Consider the following 21,931-nt stretch of genomic DNA (forward strand, 5'->3'; position numbering starts at 1 on the left):
AATACCTGATAGATCTGGGAGCCAGAGGTCCATCTTTATGCCTCCACGAGGCCACCAGTCCCCACCCACACATCAGCTACAAAGTCACAGATGGGCTAGGTTCAGGATGCTACAAATTCCTCGACTGGGTGACCTCCAGTCAGGCAGGAAGAAGGGAAGCCAAGGCCTGGATGCGGGGAAAGGGAGGAGGTAAGAACCAGCCTGTGTTCAAGCCCTAGCTCTGCCACTTCCTAGTGGTGAGAATATGAGCCCAGACTCCAGGCCTTAGTTTCTCCAACTGAAAAATGGGGAGAATAGTAACCCCAGTCTTTGAGGTGATTCAGTGAGCTGCTTCATGGATGCCTGGCCTACAGGAAGAGCCGGGAATAAGAGCCAGAGTGCTCATTGAGTGCCTGCTCTGCACCTGGCTTGGTTTAGAGCGCTTCCCCCATTGTTGTTTGTTGTTCAGTCACTCAGTCATGTCTGACTCCTTGTTACCCCATGAACTGCAGCATGCCAGGCTTCCCTGTGTTTCCCATCTCCCAGAGTTTGCTCAGACTCATGTCCATTGAGTCAGTGATGCCATCCAACCATCTCATCCTCTGTCGTCCCCTTCTCCTCTTGCCTTCAATCTTGCCCAGCATAAGGGTCTTTTCCAATGATTCAGCTCTTTGCATCAGGTAGCCAAATTATCTGAACTTCAGCTTCGCCCTTGTATTAAGCCTTAAAGAGCATTCAGAAGGCTTGGAGGAGGATGGGGTTGGGACCTGGACCCAACCTCTGTCTAAAGATGTCACCTTGCCCCACCTCCCAGTCACCCAGGAACTGAGAACATGGGGAGCTGCCCAGAGAGGTCATGCCCACACCTGAGCTCATAGCTGGGTCAAGCAGGGATGACAGCTCTGCTGTCCCATCCCCCCCATCAGTCCCCTGGCTCCTCAGGCTTCTCACCTGTGAGGTGAGACTTAGCCTGAGGTTCCTATTCCCACTTCTTCCCATTCAGTCTGGCACCACTTAGATTTCTTCTCCCAGTTCCCCTCTTCCTTCACATCTTAGATATCACCTCCTCCCAGAAGCCCTCCCCACCGCCATGCCAGATGCATTCCTCATCACACCTCTGCTCGCTTAACTGCCAGAGCCCCCCATCTGCCTCCCCTGCAGCCTGTGAACTTCCTGACGCTGGGCCAGGACTGCCTGGGTCATCTTATGTCTCTAGTGCTAAGCCTGGAGCCTGGTATACAGCAGGTGCTCTTTAAATGCATGTGTGAAAGAATTGTTACGGAAGTATGGTAATTGTTCATGCCTCAATATGTTCATTCTTCACATCACATCCCCCCACCTTACTCCTCTAACCCCATCTCCCTCTCTTTCCCCAGAGCTTAGTGTATTCATTCCTACCACAGGACCTTTGTATATGCTGTGTCCTCCACCCAGAATTCCCTCCCCACCCACATCTTTGCATGGCTTCCTCCATCTGTCTCCCTCCCTAGAAGAGAAACCCTGGGCGGTTGTCTGCCCTGGTTCCTGCTGCATCCCCAAAACTCAGAATAGGGTCTTGTACAGGATAGATGGCTAAGATTTCAGTAGAGACCAAGGCTGGGTCCCACCCTCATGAGGCAAGTCAGTCAAATGCTGCATGAAGCCCTGTCTTGGGCATCTCTCTGGCCAGCGCCTCAGTTTCTCTGATCATCAAAGGCCTTGACCCCACCAAAAATCAGTCCCAGGCACCAAAAACCCAGTTGTCCTCTGCACAGGTGGGGACACAGAGACCCAGACAGGGACAAGAACTTGATAAAGGCCACACAGCTCCCTGGGGACCTTGATGGGACAAGAACCTAGGGCTCCTGCCTTCTCTGGGCCGTGAGTCCTAAAGTAAGGGACCTGCCACCAGGATGAGGCTTTTTGGGGGTGACCCAATGGAGGAAGCATCTGGTAGCATAGAGCTACATGGACCAGCAGCGACTCTGCTTTCCATCAGTAACAGGTCAAGACGAAAGTCTCAGTCCGATACAGGGTGATCTTTAAAACCAACACCTGCCAATCTCTCCATAACCAAATCCCATTGTGCTGCTGGGTTTAGCAACAGTATCCAGGGAAAATGGAAGAACTCGACTCATAGTTTCATTGTAATAATTTTTCTGGTGACTTTCAAGGCTAGGCAGTTAGAGCTGTGCATTAGAGATTTAGTTTCTAAAGTAAATTAGTTTAAGAGAACTGCGTGAGCCAGTTGAATGAAAGATTTAATGACAGTTATTGGGATGTGGCAGAAGTCGGGAACAAGACAGGGAGGATTTGAGGGGGAAGTACCACACACGTCCCCACTGGGGACCTGGCGGGTACAGAGGCATCTTATGGAGAGGATGTGGCCAGATACATTAAAGCGGCCACAGCAGGTTCAAGGTGGGCGGTGGGGTCCCTGGCAGAGGCGCTACCCCTGCCACCCCCACCTCTGACTGAGTCAGCACATTGGCACCTGGCTGCAGAGTGGAGTCTGGCTGTCGTTGGAGCAGCTTTTCACAAATTTCTGCCCTTGGGGCCAGAGCAGCAGCCCTCAGAGGGTACCTGGGGTGGAAGCCAAGTAGACCCAAGTTCAAATCAAGCTGTGTGGATTTGTGGCTGCAGATGGTACCTGCTGACCTCTGCCAGTGTTGTACATCAGCCCCTCCAGACTTTGCAAGGCCTCTTAGCTGTTAGTTTATTCTTTCATTCAGAAACCTTTTATTGAGTGCCTACTGCATGCCAGGCGCTAGGACCCAGCAGTGGCTGAAACTGACCTGGCCTCACCCTCCCAGTTCCCACCACTTCCAGCAGAGCTGTCCACAGAACTTTTTGTGCTAAGAGAAATATGTGATGTCTGTGCCAATCCTGTGGCCACGAACCACACTGGAAACATGGTGTGACCGAGGAACTGGTTTTTGCATTTTAATTTTTTTTTTAATTTTAAGTTAGTCACAGATGACTGGTGGTTCCTTATCAGACAGCACAAATCTAGACAGTAAATGAGAAGTAGATAATTTCAGATGAAAATAAGTGACCCTCCTCCAAGAAAAAAAAGCTAGAGAATGAATATTTGATGAAGGCTGACAGAGGTAGTGCCTGAGTAGCAGTGATCAACCATGGTGATCAATTCTTCTCTGAGGATGCAATGTTTGAGGGAGACCTGAGTTGACAGAAGGAAATAGCTGTGAAAATGTGGGGGAAGGGTGTTTCTTACGGAGGAAACCAGTATGTGCAAAAGCCCTGGGGCAGGACTGTGCCCGGGGAGTTGGAGGAACTGTGAGGAGGCCCGTGGCTGGAGGAGAGTGAGCAAGGGGGGAGGGCAGGGAGGGGGCAGGGCAGGTCCTGAAGGGCCTTGTAGGCAGCAGGCAGGACTTTGCTGGAGGGAGGTGGGAGCCTAGAGGGTTGGGGGCAGAGGAAGAATGGGAGCTGATTCAGGTACTTACTGGCACCCTGTTGCTACTGTGGAGGGGAACAGATTGTGTGGAGCAAAGGGCAGAGCTGGGGAACCAGGACAGGGGTGACTGATCCAGGTGGGTACTAATGGGGGCTAGACAGGATGGGAGGGGCATCTGGAGAGAGACTTGAGAGCGTTTCCAGACCAGCAGCATGTGGTGGGGGTGAGGGAAGGAGAGGAGTCAGGATGAGTCCCCAGGTTCTAGCCCGAGCCTCTGGAAGGACAGAGCTTCTATTCGCTGAGCAGGGGAGGACACAGGGAAGAGCAGGTTTGCTGGATCCAGCTCCACCTGAAAGCACCCCGGCTTTTTCTAGGAGAGGACAGTAGCTAGGCCTGAGGGAACCAGAAGATGAAAAAGGCAGATGAGGAGGTGCTGCGCGCCTGTGGCAGGTAGCGTGCTCATTGCGGTGTGACTGGCAGGCAGCCACGGCCAGGGCCATGATGCCAGTGTGGGCGAGGCGGACACCGGGCTGGTCGACACACGCTCGCTGCCCCAGGGCATGAATGCTGAGCTGGGTGGGGAGGGGCCCATTGGGCAACCTGGCGCCGGGGAGCCCCAGAGCCTGAGAAAGCAGGAAGCTGCCCAACCAGTTTCCCTCTTGCTCCCAAAGCCAAGTGCGTGGAGTTTGGTGGTTGCCCTTAAATGAAATTTTCAGAAATTGTGGTCCCAAATGTGAAGTCAGGGAAATGATTGGGAGTGAGGGGGTCCTGCTTGAGAATGTCCAGGGTATAGTTTTGTGTTTTTTTTAATATTTATTTATATCGCTACATTGCATTTGGCAACCCACTCCAGTATTCTTGCCTGGAGAATCCCATGGACAGAGGAGCCTGGGTGGGCTACAGTCCAGGGGATCACAAAGAGTCAGACACGACTGAGGTGACTTAGCACAGCACGTTAGGTTTTAGTTGCATCATGTAGGATCTTTAGGTGCGGTGCACGGACTCCTCTAGTGTCTCGAGGGCTCAATAGTTGAAGTGAGTGGACTTAGTTGCTCCCAGCATATGTGGGATCATCCCATGCCAGGGGTCGAACCTGCATCCTCTGCATTGCAATGCAGATTCTTAACCACTGGACCACCAGGGAAGTCCCCAGGGTGCAGCTTTACCTCGGTGGGCACATCAGGGCAGGTCTCAAAGGTTTTTGACTGTCCTGAGGGAATCACTCTCTTCTTGGAAATGAGGGGTGTCACAGCTCAGTCTGACGATGTCCTTTTCTGTTGTTCATACTGGAGAGCGAGTGAAGACCCGTTAAACTCTGTGGACTGGACCCTGGCAGATGGTTTCATAATGGTGATCTCTGGGTACCCATCTGAGAAAGACCAGAAAGAGGCAATTAGCCTCAGGCCCTTTGTACTTGCTGCTCCTCTTGCCTGAAACTCTTCCCCTGGGAGTTTGTCTGTCAAGGTCTTTCTGAGAGGTTCCCCCAGACCCCTCCATCCTTCTAGAGCCTTACAGTTCGTTTTGTTTTCTTTTTGCAGCCTCTCAGTACTTCTGGCCTTATGTTAGTGATGATGTTTGTTTTTCGGTGTATACCCATCTCTCCCTCTTATCTGCGAGCTGCAGGGTGGGGGCAGGATAAAGGGATGGGGGGGGTTGCTTTTCATCCCACTGCTGTGTCCTCAGTGACCCAGCACACAGTAGGTGCTCATTAAGTGTTTCTGGAAAGAATGAATGAAAATGACCACATGCTAACCGTTCTTCTCCAGGAGAGGGGTGGATTGTGGGCAATTTTTATTTTCTTCTTCATGCTGATTTCCCCTAATTTTCTGCTGCACGAGCCTATTTTATAATTAGAAGAAAAGTTATTTTGAAAAAAAATTATCCCCCAAATATCCCAGCTGCAGGAGCTGACGTGATTTAGCCCCAGGCTGCATCCCAAGGACAGCGGCCTCCTGTGTGTATAGAGAGGATGTAGCAACTGATCTGTGGGCTCCCGCCTGGGGTCAGCCCTCAGGGGCACTGGGTGGGCCGAGCAGTCAGGGAGGGCTTCCTGGAGGTGGCAGCTCTAATCTTCAGCGTGTTCAGGTCAGCGTGCTCAAGGTAATCATCCTGAGTCCCCTCATTAACTTGCACCCCACAACCAATCCTTTAGAAAACTTCCTTGGCTCTGCCTTCCTAATCTATCCAAAATGTGCCCACGCCCCTCCCCGCCCCACCCTGCCACCCCACTTCTCTGTCTCCACCTGATCAGTTCCCTCATCACTTGCCTGAACCAGTGCAGTCACCTCTGCCCTGGTTCTCCAGCTCCCCCCACCCACAGTCTGTCTTCCATGCAGTAAGCCATGGGGTATCTGGGAATACCTGAGTCACATCCCACCTTTCCTCTGCCTACAGTCCTCCAGCATGCCCACCTCCTTCAGGGTAGCCTGAGGGCCTGCATCGACCCGCCCTGTTCCCCTCACTACTTCCTTCTCTCCTCCTCACTCACTCTGCTCCAGCCACATGGGTCTCTTTGCTGTCCCTCCACCATACCAGAGACTGTTCTGCTCCAGGGCCTTCGCACGTGCAACACCTCCTTCAGGTCTTACTCAGATGTCACCTTCCCACTCCCTTCCTTGTCATTCCCTCCCTCAATCCTGTCCAACTTCTTTGCAACCCCATGGACTGTAGCACACCAGGCTTCCCTGTCCTTCACTGTCTCCCCAAGTTTGCTCAGATTCATGTCCTTTGAGTCGGTGATGCTATCTAACCATGTCATCCTCTGTTGCCTCCTTCTTCTGCCCTCAGTCTTTCACAGCATCAGGGTCTTTTCCAGTGAGTTGGCCCTTCACGTCAAGTGGCCAAAGTATTGGAGTGTCAGCATCAGTCCTTCCAGTGAATATTCAGGGTTGATTTCTTTAGACTTTTGAATGTTGATTTCCCACTCCCTGACCCTCCTATTTAATACTGCATCCCACCCCACATGTCCCCTCTTCCCTCACTTCGTCCATCTTTTTTTTTTTTTCACTTGGCCACACCATGAGGCAAATGTAGGATCCTAGTTCCCAGAACAGGGGACTAGACCCAGGCCCCCTGCATTGGAAGCACAGAGTCTTAACCACTGGACCACCAGGAAAGTCCCTAGCACTTAGCACCAATTACCCTGGTGTATTTTCTTTCTTTCCTTTCTCATCCACTGCCTGTCCTGGGGCATCAGGATCATGAGGGCAGAGATCCTGCTCAGTCTTGGTCACTGCTGCATCTCCAGTGCCTCCAGCCAGGCCTGGCACATCGTAGGAACTTCCCTGGTGGTCCAGTGGCTAAGACTCCATGCTCCCAATACAGGGGGCCTGGGTTCGATTCCTGGTCAGGGAACTGAGATTCCATGTGCTGCAACTAAGACCTGGTGCAAATAAATTCATTAAATAAATAAAAAGAAACATTTTTAAAAAGAGGGCAGATAGGGACTTCCCTGATGATTCAGTGGCTCAGACACCACGCTCCCAATGCAAGGGGCCCAGGTTCCATCACTGGTTAGGGAACTGGATCCCACATGTTGCAACTAAAGGTTCCACATGATGCAACTAAGACTTGACACAGCCAAATAAATTTTTTAAATGGATAAATAAAAAAAGGGTGGATGAAGGCCCTTGTTTTGGGACGCACAGTGTAGCATCTTGGGGAGAATGTAGAACTTGGAGGCGGGGGTTGGGGGGGCTCTTCTGGGTAAGAACCCAGCCTGGCTGTTATGGAAATGTTTGCTGAGAACCTGCTGGGTGCTGGGGACCCGACTCAGGGCACACACTCTGATCGAGACAAACCCAGCCCTGTCCTCTGAGGTCACAGTCTGGTGGGAAAGACAGACCCGTGTCCAGACAGTTAACATATGGGATGATCAGAACTGTGATGGTTGGGGGGTGGGGATTGTTCAGGGCATTGAGCAGACAGGGCCTCCCAGCTGAGGGAGGCCAGACGCAGGGCTTGTCTGGCTCCACCTTTACCTAGGGGGTGGCTGTGTTCCCACCCCACTATGGTCACCTCCTTCACCTGGAAGCAAGAGGTCATCTCCAGGGAGACATGGGCAAGGGCGCAGACAGGGTAGGGCCTGCCTTCGAGGGGGTGGCACGTCCCCAGCCACCATCCCCTGGGGCTTGGGCAGCCCAGAGACAGGCATTTCTGCCCCAGGTCACCCAGCCTGATGAGGTGGGTTCATCGGGTGCCTGTTGTGTGCCTGCTTTGTATTTCGGATGGGGAAACCAAGGCCCCAGATGGCGCAGATTCTTGCTTGAAGTCTCGTGGGATGTACCTGGATTCAAACCAGGGTCTGCACGAGCCCTTGGCCTGGACCATCAGCCTGTAGATGCAAGCAAAGCATGCTCCTGGGGGCATTCTCTGAGGGCCCACTGCGTGTCCTACCACACTGGGGTAGGGGGGAGGTTCTGCCGCTTGATTCCACACCCATGTTGACCCACAGCACCTCCTGTGTGCTTCCCACAAGGTGCTGGGTTTCCAGGTGTCTGTCCCACCTCTATGAAGCATCAGCTGTGGGCCCCCCAGGGTTATGGGGAAAGGAGGTGTCAGAGTATTTCTCAGTTAGCAGCACCTACTATGTGTCCCATGTAGAAGGGGCAGGTGGAGAGTTTGCCTGTAGATGTAGAGTACTTACCATGTGCCCTGTGTTTTGAAGACTCTGGTGCATGGCTCTCCAATGCATGGCTCCCCAGTGCCAGGGGAAGTGGAATTATATGCTCTGTTTTGCAAAAGCAGGGCCCCAAAACGGGCAGATCACCCAGGGAGGGTGCATTCGGTGCTGGGGAGAAATGGGGGTAGACCTAGCAGGGCATGGATGGGCAATCTTGGGAAGTGAGTAGTCCAAGTCCCTAGCAGAAGAGCCCACAGTGGGGCTCAGGGGCTCCCACTGCTGCCTGTGCACCCATGTTCTTTGTCCCGCTGGGCGGTGAGCTTCTAGAGGCTGGGACCTGTCTCAGCTCTGCTGTTTACCCTTGGGCTTTACCTTTCTAGTGATTTGTCATTTTCTGGCTCCAGGCCTTCTGTAGCATCGTGGGTAAGGGTGCTTAGTCGCTGGACCCAAACTTTGGTTCGAATCCCTGCTCTTCCTGACTTTGGTCATTTCTCTCTGTTCCTCCCTAACCCTTTCGGAAAATGGGGGTGATTGACGGTGGGGTGATGTGAGCCATCACAAGGCCTGAAGTATACTTAGATCTCAATACACGCTGGCTGTGGGAGTCGTCCTGAGCCATCGGGATCCGTGGTGGAATTCGCCTGGAATGGGATCAGCCAGGGGAACCGGCCCCCCGCAGCGGCCCATGGTCTCTGTCAGGCTTCTTTTCCCTCCCTGACCACTTCCCCAAGCTCCCAGGACCTACCGGGCCTCCGAATTCCCGGCCTCTCCCTCGGAGTTTTCAAACCCGCACCGGGGCAGCAGCGCCGGCCGGGATTGGCTGCCTGGGTGGGGCCACCCCTCCTTCCCCACCCCGCTGCCCTGTCTTCCCCTCCCCCTCCGGATCGGGTGTCTCGGGCTTGGCACGGTGGCCCCATCTGTTTCCAATCTGGCCCTGTGCTCTCCGCCCCCTCCCCAGGGTTGTGGCTCGGGTGGAGGGCCTGTGCCACAGTGTTCCCGTTCGCCTCCCCACCCCCAAATACCCCCAGCCCCCTACTGGACTCCCAGAAGAAGGAAAGCCTCTTTGTGCCTGCGCCCCTCCCCCACCCTATGGGCTTCTGTGTTCGTAGGGGGCGCGGCCTCTGCCATCCAACCCAGACTGGGAGGGGATTTTCTGCCCCTTCTTCGACCTCCTGTATTTGGGTCTATTTGGGGCGCCCCCTCTGATGCCCTGTCCAGCATCCAGTCTCTTTATCCGTTGCCATGGCCACGATCAGCGCCTGGAAGGGAGAGAGGAGCAGGGTAGGGGGCGCCCTCTGGCATCTGGCCTTCAAAAGAGAGGTTCTTGGGCTATGTCCCTTGGGGCGCCCCCTCGGGTATGTGCACACTGCGGGAGGAGGGCACACAGTGCCCTCCTTGGGGGCCTCCCGGGCACAGGACCCCTATCCACGTAGGCTTCCAGTGCCCACAGATCTGGTTCCCAACTGGTCCCCCCGCCCTACTTCCGGCCAGGCCCCGCCCGAGGTTTGCTCTGGAGCCCCCACCCCGGGTCCACCCCCTGCCGGCTCCGCCCGTGGCCCCGCCCCGCCCCGCCTCCAGGCCGAGCTCGCTGGGCCTCGGCCTCTCTGAGTACTCGCAGCGCGCGGCGCTCCGGGCGGACCCAGGGAAGGGCTGCAGCCGGCCCGGCCGAGGCAGCGCGGGGCCCCGGGCCCCGATCTCTGAGCCTCAGGGTGAGTGCGTTGGGACCCCCTTCCACCTCGAGGCTCAGTCTGCGCTGGGCTTTGTCTCTTTCTTCACCCCTACTCAGGCTCCCGAGAAGGAGGCGGGGGGGTACCCTCCGGGTTCCCTCCACACCCCCGCTGCGTGCGGTCTGGCCTGGCTACCCACCAGGGACATCTCGAGCCCACCGCTGCCTGGTGCGCCTCCCCCATTCAGACCGGTCGGTCTATTACTTTGGAAAACTCCAGACCGTTATGCTCCGTGGGGTCCCCTCCCCCGCCTGGCCCCCAGCCCGACCTCCTCTCCCACCTCCTGGGGGTGGAGCCAGGCCCCGGCAGCCTTCGCTCCCAGCCCGGGCGGAGGGGGTGCTCTGATAGCGGGCTTCTGATAGGGGGCTTTGGCATCCTTCCCGCTGGGGACCCGCTCTGCAGAGGAGGTGACAGAACTCCGGGGGTGGGATGGGGGTAGGGGCGTAAGTGGCTCAGATCCTTGCTCTTAGCCGCTCCCCAAAACTCCCAGAAAGTTTTCCTCTGTCTGTCTGTCTCTGCGCCCCTCAGGCCTATGGACTCCAGATTTATTCTCTGCGTCTTGGTGTCTTTAATAAACTGAGGGGTCAGGCAAGTATATCAGCTCCCACCGACCCTCTCTCCATGCCTATCCCCTTGTCCCTAAGTTCCCATGCCTCTGGATCCTCCACTCCCCACCCCCGTTTTGTTTTAATTTTTAAATTTTATTATTGAAGTATAGTTGCTTTATAGGGGCTTCTCAGGTGGCTCGGTGGTAAAGAATCCACCTCCCAAACAGGAGACTTGGGTTTGGTCCCTGGGTTGGGAAGATCTCCGGGAGATGGAAATGGCTACCCACTCAAGTATTCTTACCCGAGAATTTTCATGGACAGAGAAGCCTGGTGAGCTGTATCCATGGGTCACCGAGTTGGACATGACTGACTGACTAAAACAACAAACATACTTGCTTTGCACTGCTGTGTTGGACACCACACACCCCCCCCCCCACCTCTTATTGCCTAGAGAGTCCTGCTTCCCCGATTCCTACTCCAGAGGGGCTTCCTGGAGGAGGGGGAAACCCCTGAGGGGGGCTGGCCCAGCCCTCCAAGCTCTGCCTGCCCCTCGATGAGCCTCCCCTCCATCTCTTAATGCTTGAGCAGTTTCCCTACACCCAAGAGCCATGTCGGCTGACATGGTGGCTTCTTCTGGCCTCAGTTTCCCTCTCTGAAAAGGCCATGAACACAGGAATGGCGTGGATCAAATGGGGCCAGGCATGAAGTAGGCGTCTAATAAACGCACATTCCTAGAGTAGGGAAAAGACTCCCATCCTGGAGGTTGATAGGTCTGTGAGGAGTAGAGCTATGATGGGAGACACCGGCACTGGGACAGTCCAGAGGGGGCCGTGATCCTGCCTGGGGTATGCAAGAGGGCTTCCTGGAGGCGGTGACAGCTCCACTGGGACCCGAGTATGAGTGTGCAGGCTGAGGTTGGACGGAGAGTGAGGAAAAGGTGTGCTGGGTGGAGGGAACATCGTGCACAGATATCCCTGTGTGAGCCAGGTAATGAGTAGGGACACCCATGGGGCAAACAGCGCTTGCAGTGCGATGTGATGGAGTTGGCTGTTCTGGGTGGCTGAGGTTAGGAGTCTAGATTTGAATGGACTTTGATGGAAACCATGGAAGGTTTTAGAGCAGAGGAGGGGCAGAGTCCAACACAGCTACTTCCAGCCCCAGGGTTGAGGGTCAGGACTTGGGCTGAGGACGGGTCCCTGGACGAGTCCACCCTCAGCCTGGGATGAGGAGGTCTTTGGCTACGGCTTGAAGGATGAGTTGACAAATGGGCCCCCTGGAAGGAAGACCTGTATTAGGAAAGGCCCAGAGGCCCGAGGCAGAGCAGTGCGTTCTGAGAACCAAGCAAAGAGGGAACAGGGCAGGCCCAGGACATCGAGTAGAGGTGCTAGGGAGCCCGGCAGGTATGAGCAGGGCAGGGGTGCACCCAGATCTTGGTGTTCCAGGCTCCTGCATGAAGCCAGTGTGGGGGACATGCTGGCAGGAGCCACCCTGGCAATGAGGTCCTGCAGGGAGTGTGGACTCTGAGCTTGATTGAGAGCTGGTCTCTGGCCTCAAATCTTAACCCAGCCCTTAACCTTGGTGTGTGACCCTCAACGTGCAGCTAGCACTTTCTGAGCCTCAATTTCCTCCTCTGTCAAACAGAAGGAAGCACGGGGAGCACTTGAAAGGGCTGGGCATGTGGAAGGGACACTCCTTACTTCCTCTGGGACTGGGCCTGGCTCCCCAGGCGCCCTGCCCATCCATTCCTGGCTGTGGGGACCCTTGGGGACAGCTTTCAATACAAACCGATGGTCAATTAAAGGCAGAACCCTGGGCCTTGGTCCTGGCTCATTCCTGGAAGGTAGCAGGGCCAGCCTCACCTGGCCTCACCCTGAGCCCATTTCCCCGTGGGAGGACATTGAGGTCCCAAGAGGGAGGGGGCCTCAGCCAGAGCTATGTGGAGTCCACCAGGGGCTGCAGAGGCAGAGCTTGGACTCTGTGTCAACCTTTGGGGACACAGCAACCCAGGGAGGCCAGAGACAGGAATGCCCACCCTCAAGGGGATCTGAGGCCCTGGGAAAGGGGGTCCAGGCTGCAGGAAAATCCCTGGGCCCAGAAAAGAGGCAACGGAGCCAGAGAGGTATAGGGGGGTGGGGTGGGTGTGATGACCATGAGACTGTGCATCCCTGAGGGACTTTTCCTTTAATAGGGACATGCTACCCAGCCTTCCCTCTGCCTGGCCTTCAGAAATCCCTGAGAGTCAGAGTTGCATAGATGAGCCCCCTGGTCCCCAGGATGGCCCAGACCCAGAGGCGGGGCACGGAGAGGCAGCAGGGAGTCCTCAGACCCCCAGGAGACCTTGCCTCGTGAGGGCAACACAAAGCCTATTTGCTGCCCAGTCTTGGTCATAATCACCCTTTTATGCTCCCTGCTGTGCGTGGGTACACAAAACTGGCTCCAGGATCGCGTGACCTGCGCCCTGGCGCCTGACTGGAATGGGTGCCCACTCACCTGCTCTGAGCAAAGCCTGGGAGCCCCTAGAGGCTGTCCAGCAGCACCAGGCCCAGAGAAGGTCATTCATTTTCCTGAGATCACACAGCAGCTAGGGAAGAACACAGTCCTGTGTCGACATGGCCTGTGGAACCAAGGCTCCGCCCAGCTGAGGGGCTTTGGCAGAGTCTCCATTCCTCTGTGAGCCTCAGTTTCCCCATCTGTGCAGGTTGAGCACCCACCGGTGCCCAGCTGCTGGGCGTGGATGGTGGACAGCTTGGCGCCTGGCACAGAAGCAGGCAGGGATCCACCCTGGGTCCTGGGTTCCTTGTCCAAAGGCTGCTCCCTCCCCTCCTCCTTTCCTCCACACGCTGTGCCCAGCCTCATTGGCCGCACAGGTTATTTCCTGTGACTCTCATGGGTGGCTGTTCCCTTCTTAATGGCCACGCCATCCTCCAAGACCTTGGGGATCTCACTGCGTCACGCTGCCCCAAAGCTTCCACCTCAGTTTCTCTTTCTCAGCCGTGATGGGGCTGGTGACCCAGGCTGCTTTATGTGTGATGGCCATAGAGGAGGCTTGGCGTGGTGCCAGTCTGGCCACATCCCCTCCCCCCTGCTCAGAGGCCTCCCCCTGAGGCCTCCTTGCCACTACTCTGCCCTAATCTCTCCCCATCTTCTCCTTGCCCTTCCTCATGCTGTTCCCTTCTGTGGAGACACCCACCCCCATTCTGCTTCCCCCTTTAATTCTCAGCCAAGTAATCACGTGTGTGTGCATAAGTCACTTGAGTCATATCCGAGTCTTTGCAACTCCATGGACTGTAGCCCTCCAGACTTCTCTGTCCATGGGATTCTCTAGGCAAGAATACTGGAGTGGGTTGCCATGCCCTCCTCTGGAGGATCTTCCCAACCCAGGGATTGAACCCACATCGCTTAACATCTCTTGCATTGGAAGGCGGGTTCATACTAACATTAAATCTGGAGGTGGTAAGGTCCAGGCAGTGGGCATAGCACATGCAAAGGTCCTGGGACAGATGTGATGGAGGAACAGGGAGCCCCTGTGGCATGAGCAGAGTGAGTGGGGCGGGTGGGTGGAGGAGGTCCTGCAGGGCCTTTTGAGTGGTGGGGAGGACTTGGACTTTTACCCCCAAAGGAAGGGGCATGGGACCTGACTTGGATGCTCACTGGCACCCTCTGGCTTTGAGGCGGGGACAGACAGGGCAGGAGACATGGAAGGTAATGACAGCATTGGTCCAGGTGAGCAATGATGGGACTGGACCAAATAGAGACAGAAAAAAGGGTAAGAAGTAGACAGACTCAGACTAGACTTGGAAGGCAGAGCTGATAGGATTTGTTTATCTTCTCCCCTGACCCCTTGTAGAAGACTCCCACACCCGGGTCTTGGAGGAAGCCAGAGGAGGGGGAGAGGCAGGGGCTTTGCTATAGCAAGATCCTTTAGGAAGGGTGGGGGCCTGAGAGACCCTGGAACTTGGAACCTCTGTGTTCTGTCTGATCCTCTCCTACCCCTATTCCTGCCCCAGGCCTTGAAAGCCCCCAGTGCTCTGTCCTCCCCGCCCCACCCCCCCATCCCCCTACCCCACCCCCCCACCCCCCTACCCCACCCCCCAGCCCAGCCCAGCAGGCTGGACTGGCCTCTTCGGGGGAGTCAGGAGCTGATGGCCGGGCCCTGCCTGTGCCTGGATCAGCCCCATCCTGCCCAGTCATTGAGAAGGCGTGGGCCCAGTGGGTAATTAGGGGCCTCCCAGTTTAGAAGGCAGCTGCCCTTGGCTCCCATGGGGCATGGGGAGCGGGGGAACATCGTGGCCGGGGCCCTTCATGCAGGTGACCCCTGCCCATGCCAACTTTTATTGGAGGTGAGTAGACAGGAACTAGGAGGTCACTCCCACCTTACCCCCATGCCAGGGAGACCTGGCAACCCTGGGTTTGGCAGCCTGTGTTGCTATGCTGCCTCAGTTTCCCTGAGGCTCTGTGCAGGCCTGACCCGCCGATCCAAGTGGTCTGGGCCAGAGCCCCACCCTGTTCCCCAGATGGGGCTGAGCCTATGTGCATCTGTGGGCAGCGTCAGCTGCTGTGGTCACCCTGGCCACAGCTGGCCATGGGCCATTTCTCCAGCTAGGGCCCTCACCGTCCCCGTCAGCCACTTTTGCTCTTAAAGGGCCTGTAGAGGGATTGCCAGGGGAGGTGGCTGGCTCCAGGCTTCCGTTTCCCCATCTGCACATCCTGGACCAGTTGGGTCCCAGTGTGTGTCTGTGGTCTGACTGTGCACGTGCCTGTCTGTGTGTGTACACGTGGATGAGGAGGGGGTCTGACTATGCGTTTCTGGGTGTATATTGTCTGGATGGGTGCAAGCTCAGTCTGCTGACTGCCTATCTCTGTCGCCCCACTGTGTGCCCATATCTGAGTCTGGGGGCTGTGTGTTTTCACCTCCCGCCCCCCATGGAGCTCACATCTGCCTCCGTATTCATGTTTGCCCACAACCCAGCTGTGTGTGTATGTTGCCTACGTGACCGTGACCCTGTGTGTACATGTCTCACCCGGCTGTGGATCTGTGGTCTTGGCGTGGACCCGTGTCTGCCTTTGATCTGACTGTTTACATATGCTGTCAGCCCCATTGCAACCCTTTGTCTGGAGCCTGATTTTGTGCCTGTCCGTGTGCCTGTGGTGAGTGTTATTGGCCTGACTACGAAGAATTGATGCTTTTGAACTGTGGTGTTGGAGAAGACCCTTGAGGGTCCTTTGGACTGCAAGGAGATCAAACCAGTCAATCCTGAAGGAAATCAATCCTGAACGTTCATTGGAAGGACCGATGCTAAAGCTCCAATACTTTGGCCACCTGATGCAAAGAACTGACTTATTAGAAAAGACCCTGATGCTGGGAAAGATTGAGGGCAGGAGGAGAAGGGAACGACAGAGGATGAGATGGTTGGATGGCATCACCAACTCGATGGAGATGAGTTTGAGCAAACTCTGGGAGTTGGTGATGGACAGGAAGAGTCGGACATGACTGAGCGACTGAACTGAACTGATGCGTGTGGACCCATCTCTGTCACCTGACTGTACATCTGTGATGGTGTCTGGTCTCCCTGACTGTGACCTAACTGTGTGCAAGCAGCCTCCATCTCTGTCTGGTCTCACTGTGGTCTAACTGTGTGCCTCTTGAGCCCCCCAGCCCCCACTCTTCTCATCGTGATTTCTCCACTCTCCACCCTGGACCATGACCCGGCCACCACCAGCCCAGCCTTCCCCTGGGGCTGCTCTGGGGCTGGGCGAGGTGACCGCAGCTGGGTATTTTGGGAGCCAGAATCACGGGGGCTGCCCCATCATTACGTGGCACCCATCCTTGTGGCCATGGCCTGGACCCACCCAGGGCATGGCCTCTCCCTGTCCCTCCCTTGTGCCCTGGCTAGGGAGGGCACCGGGGAGGGGGCTGTCCCAGGGTTTGGGTCCTGAGAAGGACCCTTCTGCCTTAGCAGAGGTTGAATTCCCGTGGGAGAAACAGACACTGGTGATACACATTCGCATTTGACTTGCAAACTGGGATAAATGCCGTGGAGGATGAGCTCAGTCGTTTCTGAAGCCGTGGGATGTGGCATGGGGGTGGGGGCTGACCTATGAGAGGCAGGGAGGGCTTCCGGAGGAAGCGACAGTGGAACTGAGACCTGTCACGCAGCAGTTGGGGTCAGGGGGAATGGCATTCCTGGCAAGGAACATAGTGGGTTCAAAGGCTCGGAGGTGGGGTTGAGCTGGGGCTGTGTGGCTATACCTCCCAAGGGAGGGGGCAGGAGATCAGCAGGAACGGCTTCCTCTGGGGGTCACAGGAGCCATAGGTGTTAGAGCAGGGCAGGAACCAGCAGGGGTGTTTGGGAGGGAGGATCCATCTGGTGGTCAAAGGGTCCTGGTTTGTAGGGACAGTCGGCAGTGTCACCTGGAGCCTTGGCCTTCAACAGGCTCAGCCTGGGAGGGGAAGGACTTCGATGTTCAGAGTGATTTCTGGTGGGGGGGGGGAGCTCAGCCTGGGTGGGGTTGGGGGGCTCAGCCAAGGTCTGGGGTCTGGGCTCCATTAGAGCTGAGGCTTAAATGGGATCAGGACCCAGCCAGGGGGTGTCTCTGTCCATTCAGGCTGACATAAAAAATATCATAGAGTGAGCAGGATTATAAACAACACTCATTTCTCACGGTTCTGGAGGCCGAAAGCCGAAGATCAAGATGCTGGCAGATCTAGTGTCTGGTGAGAACCCGCCTCCTGATTTGCAGATGACCCTCTTCTAGCTGTGTCCTCGTGGTGGGGGTAGTGGGGGAGCTCTCTGGGTCCCTGTGAAAGTGTTAGCCACTCAGTCATGGCTGACTCTTTGCAACCCCATGGACTGTAGCCCACCAGGCTCCTCTATCCATGGGATTCTCCAGGCAAGAATACTGGAGTGGGTAACCATTCCCTTCTCCAGGGGATCTTCCCGACCCAGGGATCAAACCTGGGTCTCCCACATTGCAGGCAGATTTCTTACCGTCTGAACCACCCAGGGAAGCCCCATTATAAGGGCACTAATCCCATTCATGAGGGCTCCACCACATGACCTGATGGCCTCCCAAAAACCTTTAATACCATCCACATGAAGGGTTAGATTTCAGCATCATGAATTTGTTGTGGGTGGAACACAGACATTCAGTTCATCATAGGGGCTCAGTGCTTTTTTTCTGCTCCTTCATCGCCCCATGACCCTCGAACCCCATGATTCTCCTCTGCCCCTTTGTGATCCTCCAGCTGCCTCCCCCACGAAGGCACCCTGGATTCCTGCTCCCCTCTCACAGCCCCTTTGTTTATCTCTGCAGACGCTGCCCCGTCTGACGCTTGGCTCGAGGCCTCTCTGTGAGGGACCTGGGGGGCTATCCCCCCCTCCAGGGTGGAGGTCAGAGGTCGAAGTTTGCAGGTCACGGCTGAGCATGGCGCCTGCCTGGGGCCATGGTGTAGCGTCTGTGATCAGACCTGTGGGCCTCCTTGTGGTCCTGCTGGTCGGAGGCTGTGCTGCAGAAGGTAAGTGCGGGCATCTGAGTTTGCATGTGCGCATGTGAACACGTCTCCCCACCTCTCCCTGGGGGCCCGTGGTTTTGCCAAGCAGAGCCTTTGTGCTCCGTGAACGAGGCCAAGTAGAATGCTTGCTTTGTGCTGGGTCCTGTGAGATGCAGAGGCAGATCTTAAGGATGGTATTAAAAAGCAGTCATAGTAACAGGGGTGACCATGTGGGTTTCCGAAGCATCGACTCTGCACCCAGACCAGTGGTAAATGCAGACTTTATCTGCCTCCTCTCCCTCCACCTCACAGAACCCAGCTAGTCTCATTACCACCCCCATTTTTGGATCAGAGAAACCAAGGCTCAGAGGAGGAGGCAGGGACTTACTTGAAGTCATTCCTGAAGAAGCCACAGAGTTCACTTTCCCTTGCCACAAGTAGAAACTCCAGTGACCAGTTGGTTGACACACAGGCAATCAAATCTTCGCAGGAGGAGCCAGGGGAGGCTTCTTGGGAGAGAGGGCATTGGATCTGGGGTTTTGTGGGTGTGTAGGAGTTTGCCTGTAGAAAGGGCATTACTGGTCAAGGTGTTATCACATGGAAAGGTTTGGAGTTAAAAAAAAAAAGTTTCCTATATTTTGGGGATGGGCAAGGCTGTGTTTGTGGAAGTAATGTGGGAAGGATGAGGGTTGGTCCTGGGCCCAGTGCCAAGGTCTGTCTCACAACTAAGGGCCTGCTGCTGCTGCTGCTAAGTCGCTTCAGTCGTGTCCAACTCTGTGCAGCCCCATAGATGGCAGCCCACCAGGCTCCCCCGTCCCTGGGATTCTCCAGGCAAGAACACTGGAGTGGGTTGCCATTTCCCTCTCCAGTGCATGAAAGTGAAAGGTGAAAGTGAAGCCGCTCAGTCGTGTCTGACTCTGAGCGACCCCGTAGGCTGCAGCCTACCAGGCTCTTCCGTCCATGGGATTTTCCAGGCAAGAGTACTGGAGTGGGGTGCCATTGCCTTCTCCGAACTAAGGGCCTAGAGGAGTGTTATTCAGGCCTATAGGGACATTAAGTGTCAAGTCAGCAGAAAAACTGGGAATCCAGTATTAGGCTGGATTTGAATCCTGACTTTGCTGTCTACCTGCTATGTGACTTTGTGCCAATGAGTCAGCCTCTCTCGGTGGCTGTTTCCACCATGATTGAATGAGACTCAGCATCATCCACCTCCCAGCATTCCCAGGACATGGACATGCCATAACCCCTGCATGCTGCCTACACATAGTAGGCCTGCAATCCAGGGTTATCACGAGCATGAGAATTATTGCCCCTGGGTGAGAACACCAGAGACATACACACCTGCTTCGTACATTTGTGCTTTTTCTTGTTTTCATAATATTTTACAGTAAATGCCTAACCCACTCAGATCAACTACCACCGTCTGATGAGATGGATGCTGTTCTCCCCATCCCCATTGTACAGATGAGGAAGCTGAGGCACAGTGAGGTTACATTACAGCCAGGAAGCAGCCTGACTGCCTAGTGCCAGAGCCCAGGTTCCTACCCATCACCCCACATTGCCTCTGGGTCAGCGGCCAGACATAACTGGGCCATGATCTGGCCAGTCACCTTCTAGGGCCTGTATCTTCTGGGCTATATTCCTCATAGTGGGAATGGCAGGCTGAGGGTGGCTGAGCATTTTTAGTTAACTCAGGGTGCCCCCTGCCCTTGGTACTGCTTATACTGGGGCCAGAGCATTCTCTGGGGGGAGGGTGTCCTGGGCACTGTGGGATGTGGAGCACCCCTGGCCCCATCATCTTGATGGCACCCCCACATGAGAACCACTAATTTAACATACACTAGTGGAATAAGTCATAAATCTGTGACTGACAGTTACCAGCCTCAGGCAGAACGGAGCTGAGATTGTTCCCATTTATAGATGAGGAAACTGAGGCCACAGAATGTCTGTGGTGAGGAGTAGGGTGGAAATCACAGTCTGGAGACTCTCCTGACCCCGGTTCAAATCCTGTGTCTGTCATTGGACTATGGCTGCTTCTGTGCTCTCATTCATTCAGTGGGTTTTTAATAAGCACCTACTATTGGTTTAGACCTAGGGGACAAACCAGATATCCCAGCCTCTTTTGGAGCTGATCATCTCATGAAGGACCAACGCCAAGTGTGCAGGATGGTAGACACGCCCAGGAGCAAGACAAACAGAAAGGGAGATGAGCTTGTGAGTGGAGGGTTGGGGGCTGCATTTTAAATGGGTGAGAGGGTGTTACACTGCACCAAGAAGATGGCATCTGAACAGAGTCTTAAAGGAGCTGAGGAGAGTGCCCCACTCATGTTGGGAGAGTGTGGAAAGTGTCCTGGGCAGAGGGCATAGCCTGTGCAAAGGCCCTGGGGTAAGAGGAAGGCCTGGCATCTTGGAAGAAGTGAGAAGCCTGTGTCTGGAGCAGAGTGAGTGAAGGGGAGAGCAAGGAAGGGGCAGGGCAGGTTTTGCAGGGTCTTATGCGGAGAAGGCAATGGCACCCCACTCCAGTACTTTTGCCTAGAAAATCCCATGGACGGAGGAGCCTGGTAGGCTGCAGTCCATGGGGTTGCGAAGAGTCGGACATGACTGAGCGACTTCCTTTTCACTTTTCACTTTCATGCATTGGAGAAGGAAATGGCAACCCACTCCAGTGTTCTTGCCTGGAGAATCCCAGGGATGGGGAAGCCTGGTGGGCTGCCATCTATGGGGTCGCACAGAGTCGGACACGACTGAATCGACTTAGCAGCAGCAGCAGCAGCATGCGGCAACCCACTCCAGTATTCATGCCTGGAAAATCCCATGGACCGAGGAATCTGGTGGGCTACAATCCATGGGGTTGCAAAGAGTCGGACGCGACTGAGCAACTTGTGTATGTGTATGTGTGTGTGTATGAGCTACTGAAAGACATGGGGTTTTGCTCCCTGGGAGATGGGAGACCCAGAGGGCCATGGGCAGAATGAGTGGGCAAGACCTGACTCAGATACTCACAGGTCTCCTCTGGCTGCCAAGGGAGGACTGGCGGAGGTGGGGTGAGGGAACCAGACCAGAGGGTGAACCACCGCAGGGAGAGTGACCCAGGGCATTAGCGCCAGGCATGTAGCCACGCTACTTCAGTGGGTGCTCCCTCAGGGAGTCCTGTACTTACTGATTATTTATATCCGACTGAGGATCCGACCCATAATCCCCTGCACTGAAAGTGTGGAGTCTTAACCACTGGACCCCCAGAGAAGTCCCTGCAGTTGTTACTACTGTATCCCTATAGGTATTGGTAGTGGCCTAGACTCAAACCCAGGTCTCCATCTCCAAAGCTGGGGCATCTTGATCCCAAGAGGTGGTCTGCTTAGCAGGAGCCCTGACACCTGGGTGGTCAGCGGAGGGGCTGTGGGCACCGTGATTGGCATTGCCAGCTTCAAGGAGAGTAGCCCAGGTCCTCAGGGAGCCTCTTGGGTGGGGGCTGTCAGCGGGAGAAAGCCCAGGCAGGCAGCTGGGATGTCCACCGCCCAGCACCAAAAGGAGCGGTTTCTGCCCCAGAACCAGCTCTCGGTCCTGGGGGACCTTCCCAGGACGCGGTGTGGCTGGCCCAGCCTGGATTGGAAGGGACGGGAGGGTGGGTGGGGCTCTACCTCCGGCACCAGATTTTCCTCTGCAGAATCTGAAATGGAAAAACAGAAATCAAGCCAAGCCCTTCCCAACCTCCCAGTGCTGTTGGCATCACCACTCTGAACCTCAGTCTCTTCATCTAAGAAATGGAAACACCCAGGGTGCTGTCTGTCACCAGAAACCCACAACCCTGTGTATCAAGTGTACAGTGTGCAAAGCTTTGGGAACCAAGTGGGACCAAGTTGGAATAGCTCTTGCCCATCACAAGCTGGGTGAGCAGGGGCCAGTCAATCACCCTCTCTGAGCCTCGGAATAGAGCTGGTGTGAGAACAGGCCCAGCACAAAAGGAACGCTTGCTTGCCTAAGCTGCAGCCATACCCCAGTGTCTTTCTTGTGTCTGGAGCCCCTTTGCCAAGAAGAGGAGGGGAGGGTTGTCCAAATAAGAGACTTTAAGCATCCACAAGAATTAGTCTAATGGGAGATGCAGCGGGTGGAGAAAGCTTTTCTGGGCTGGCTGGGCTCCCAGAGCTGCCTGGATGTAGGCTGAGAGGCGTC

The 21,931-nt window shown here is 55.4% G+C and overlaps 1 protein-coding gene across 11 annotated transcripts in view; it reads left to right on the forward strand.

The window, feature by feature from the left end:
- Window positions 1–21,931, forward strand: part of PTPRS (protein tyrosine phosphatase receptor type S) — a 110,854-nt gene that overhangs the window by 27,223 nt on the left and 61,700 nt on the right. For 7 of the 11 annotated variants that reach the window (XM_061422565.1, XM_061422554.1, XM_061422557.1 and 4 more), the window contains exons 1-2: window positions 9,582–9,703; window positions 17,584–17,785. In XM_061422565.1, coding sequence (XP_061278549.1) covers window positions 17,695–17,785 — 91 coding nt within the window. In that variant the 5' untranslated portion in view covers window positions 9,582–9,703; window positions 17,584–17,694. Of the gene's footprint in view, window positions 1–9,581; window positions 9,704–17,583; window positions 17,786–21,931 lie in introns of those variants that run through there. The other 4 variants (XM_061422563.1, XM_061422561.1, XM_061422564.1 and 1 more) reach the window with 2 other exon arrangements.

Source organism: Bos javanicus, chromosome 7, assembly GCF_032452875.1.
Source record: "Bos javanicus breed banteng chromosome 7, ARS-OSU_banteng_1.0, whole genome shotgun sequence".
Lineage (NCBI taxonomy): Eukaryota > Metazoa > Chordata > Mammalia > Artiodactyla > Bovidae > Bos > Bos javanicus.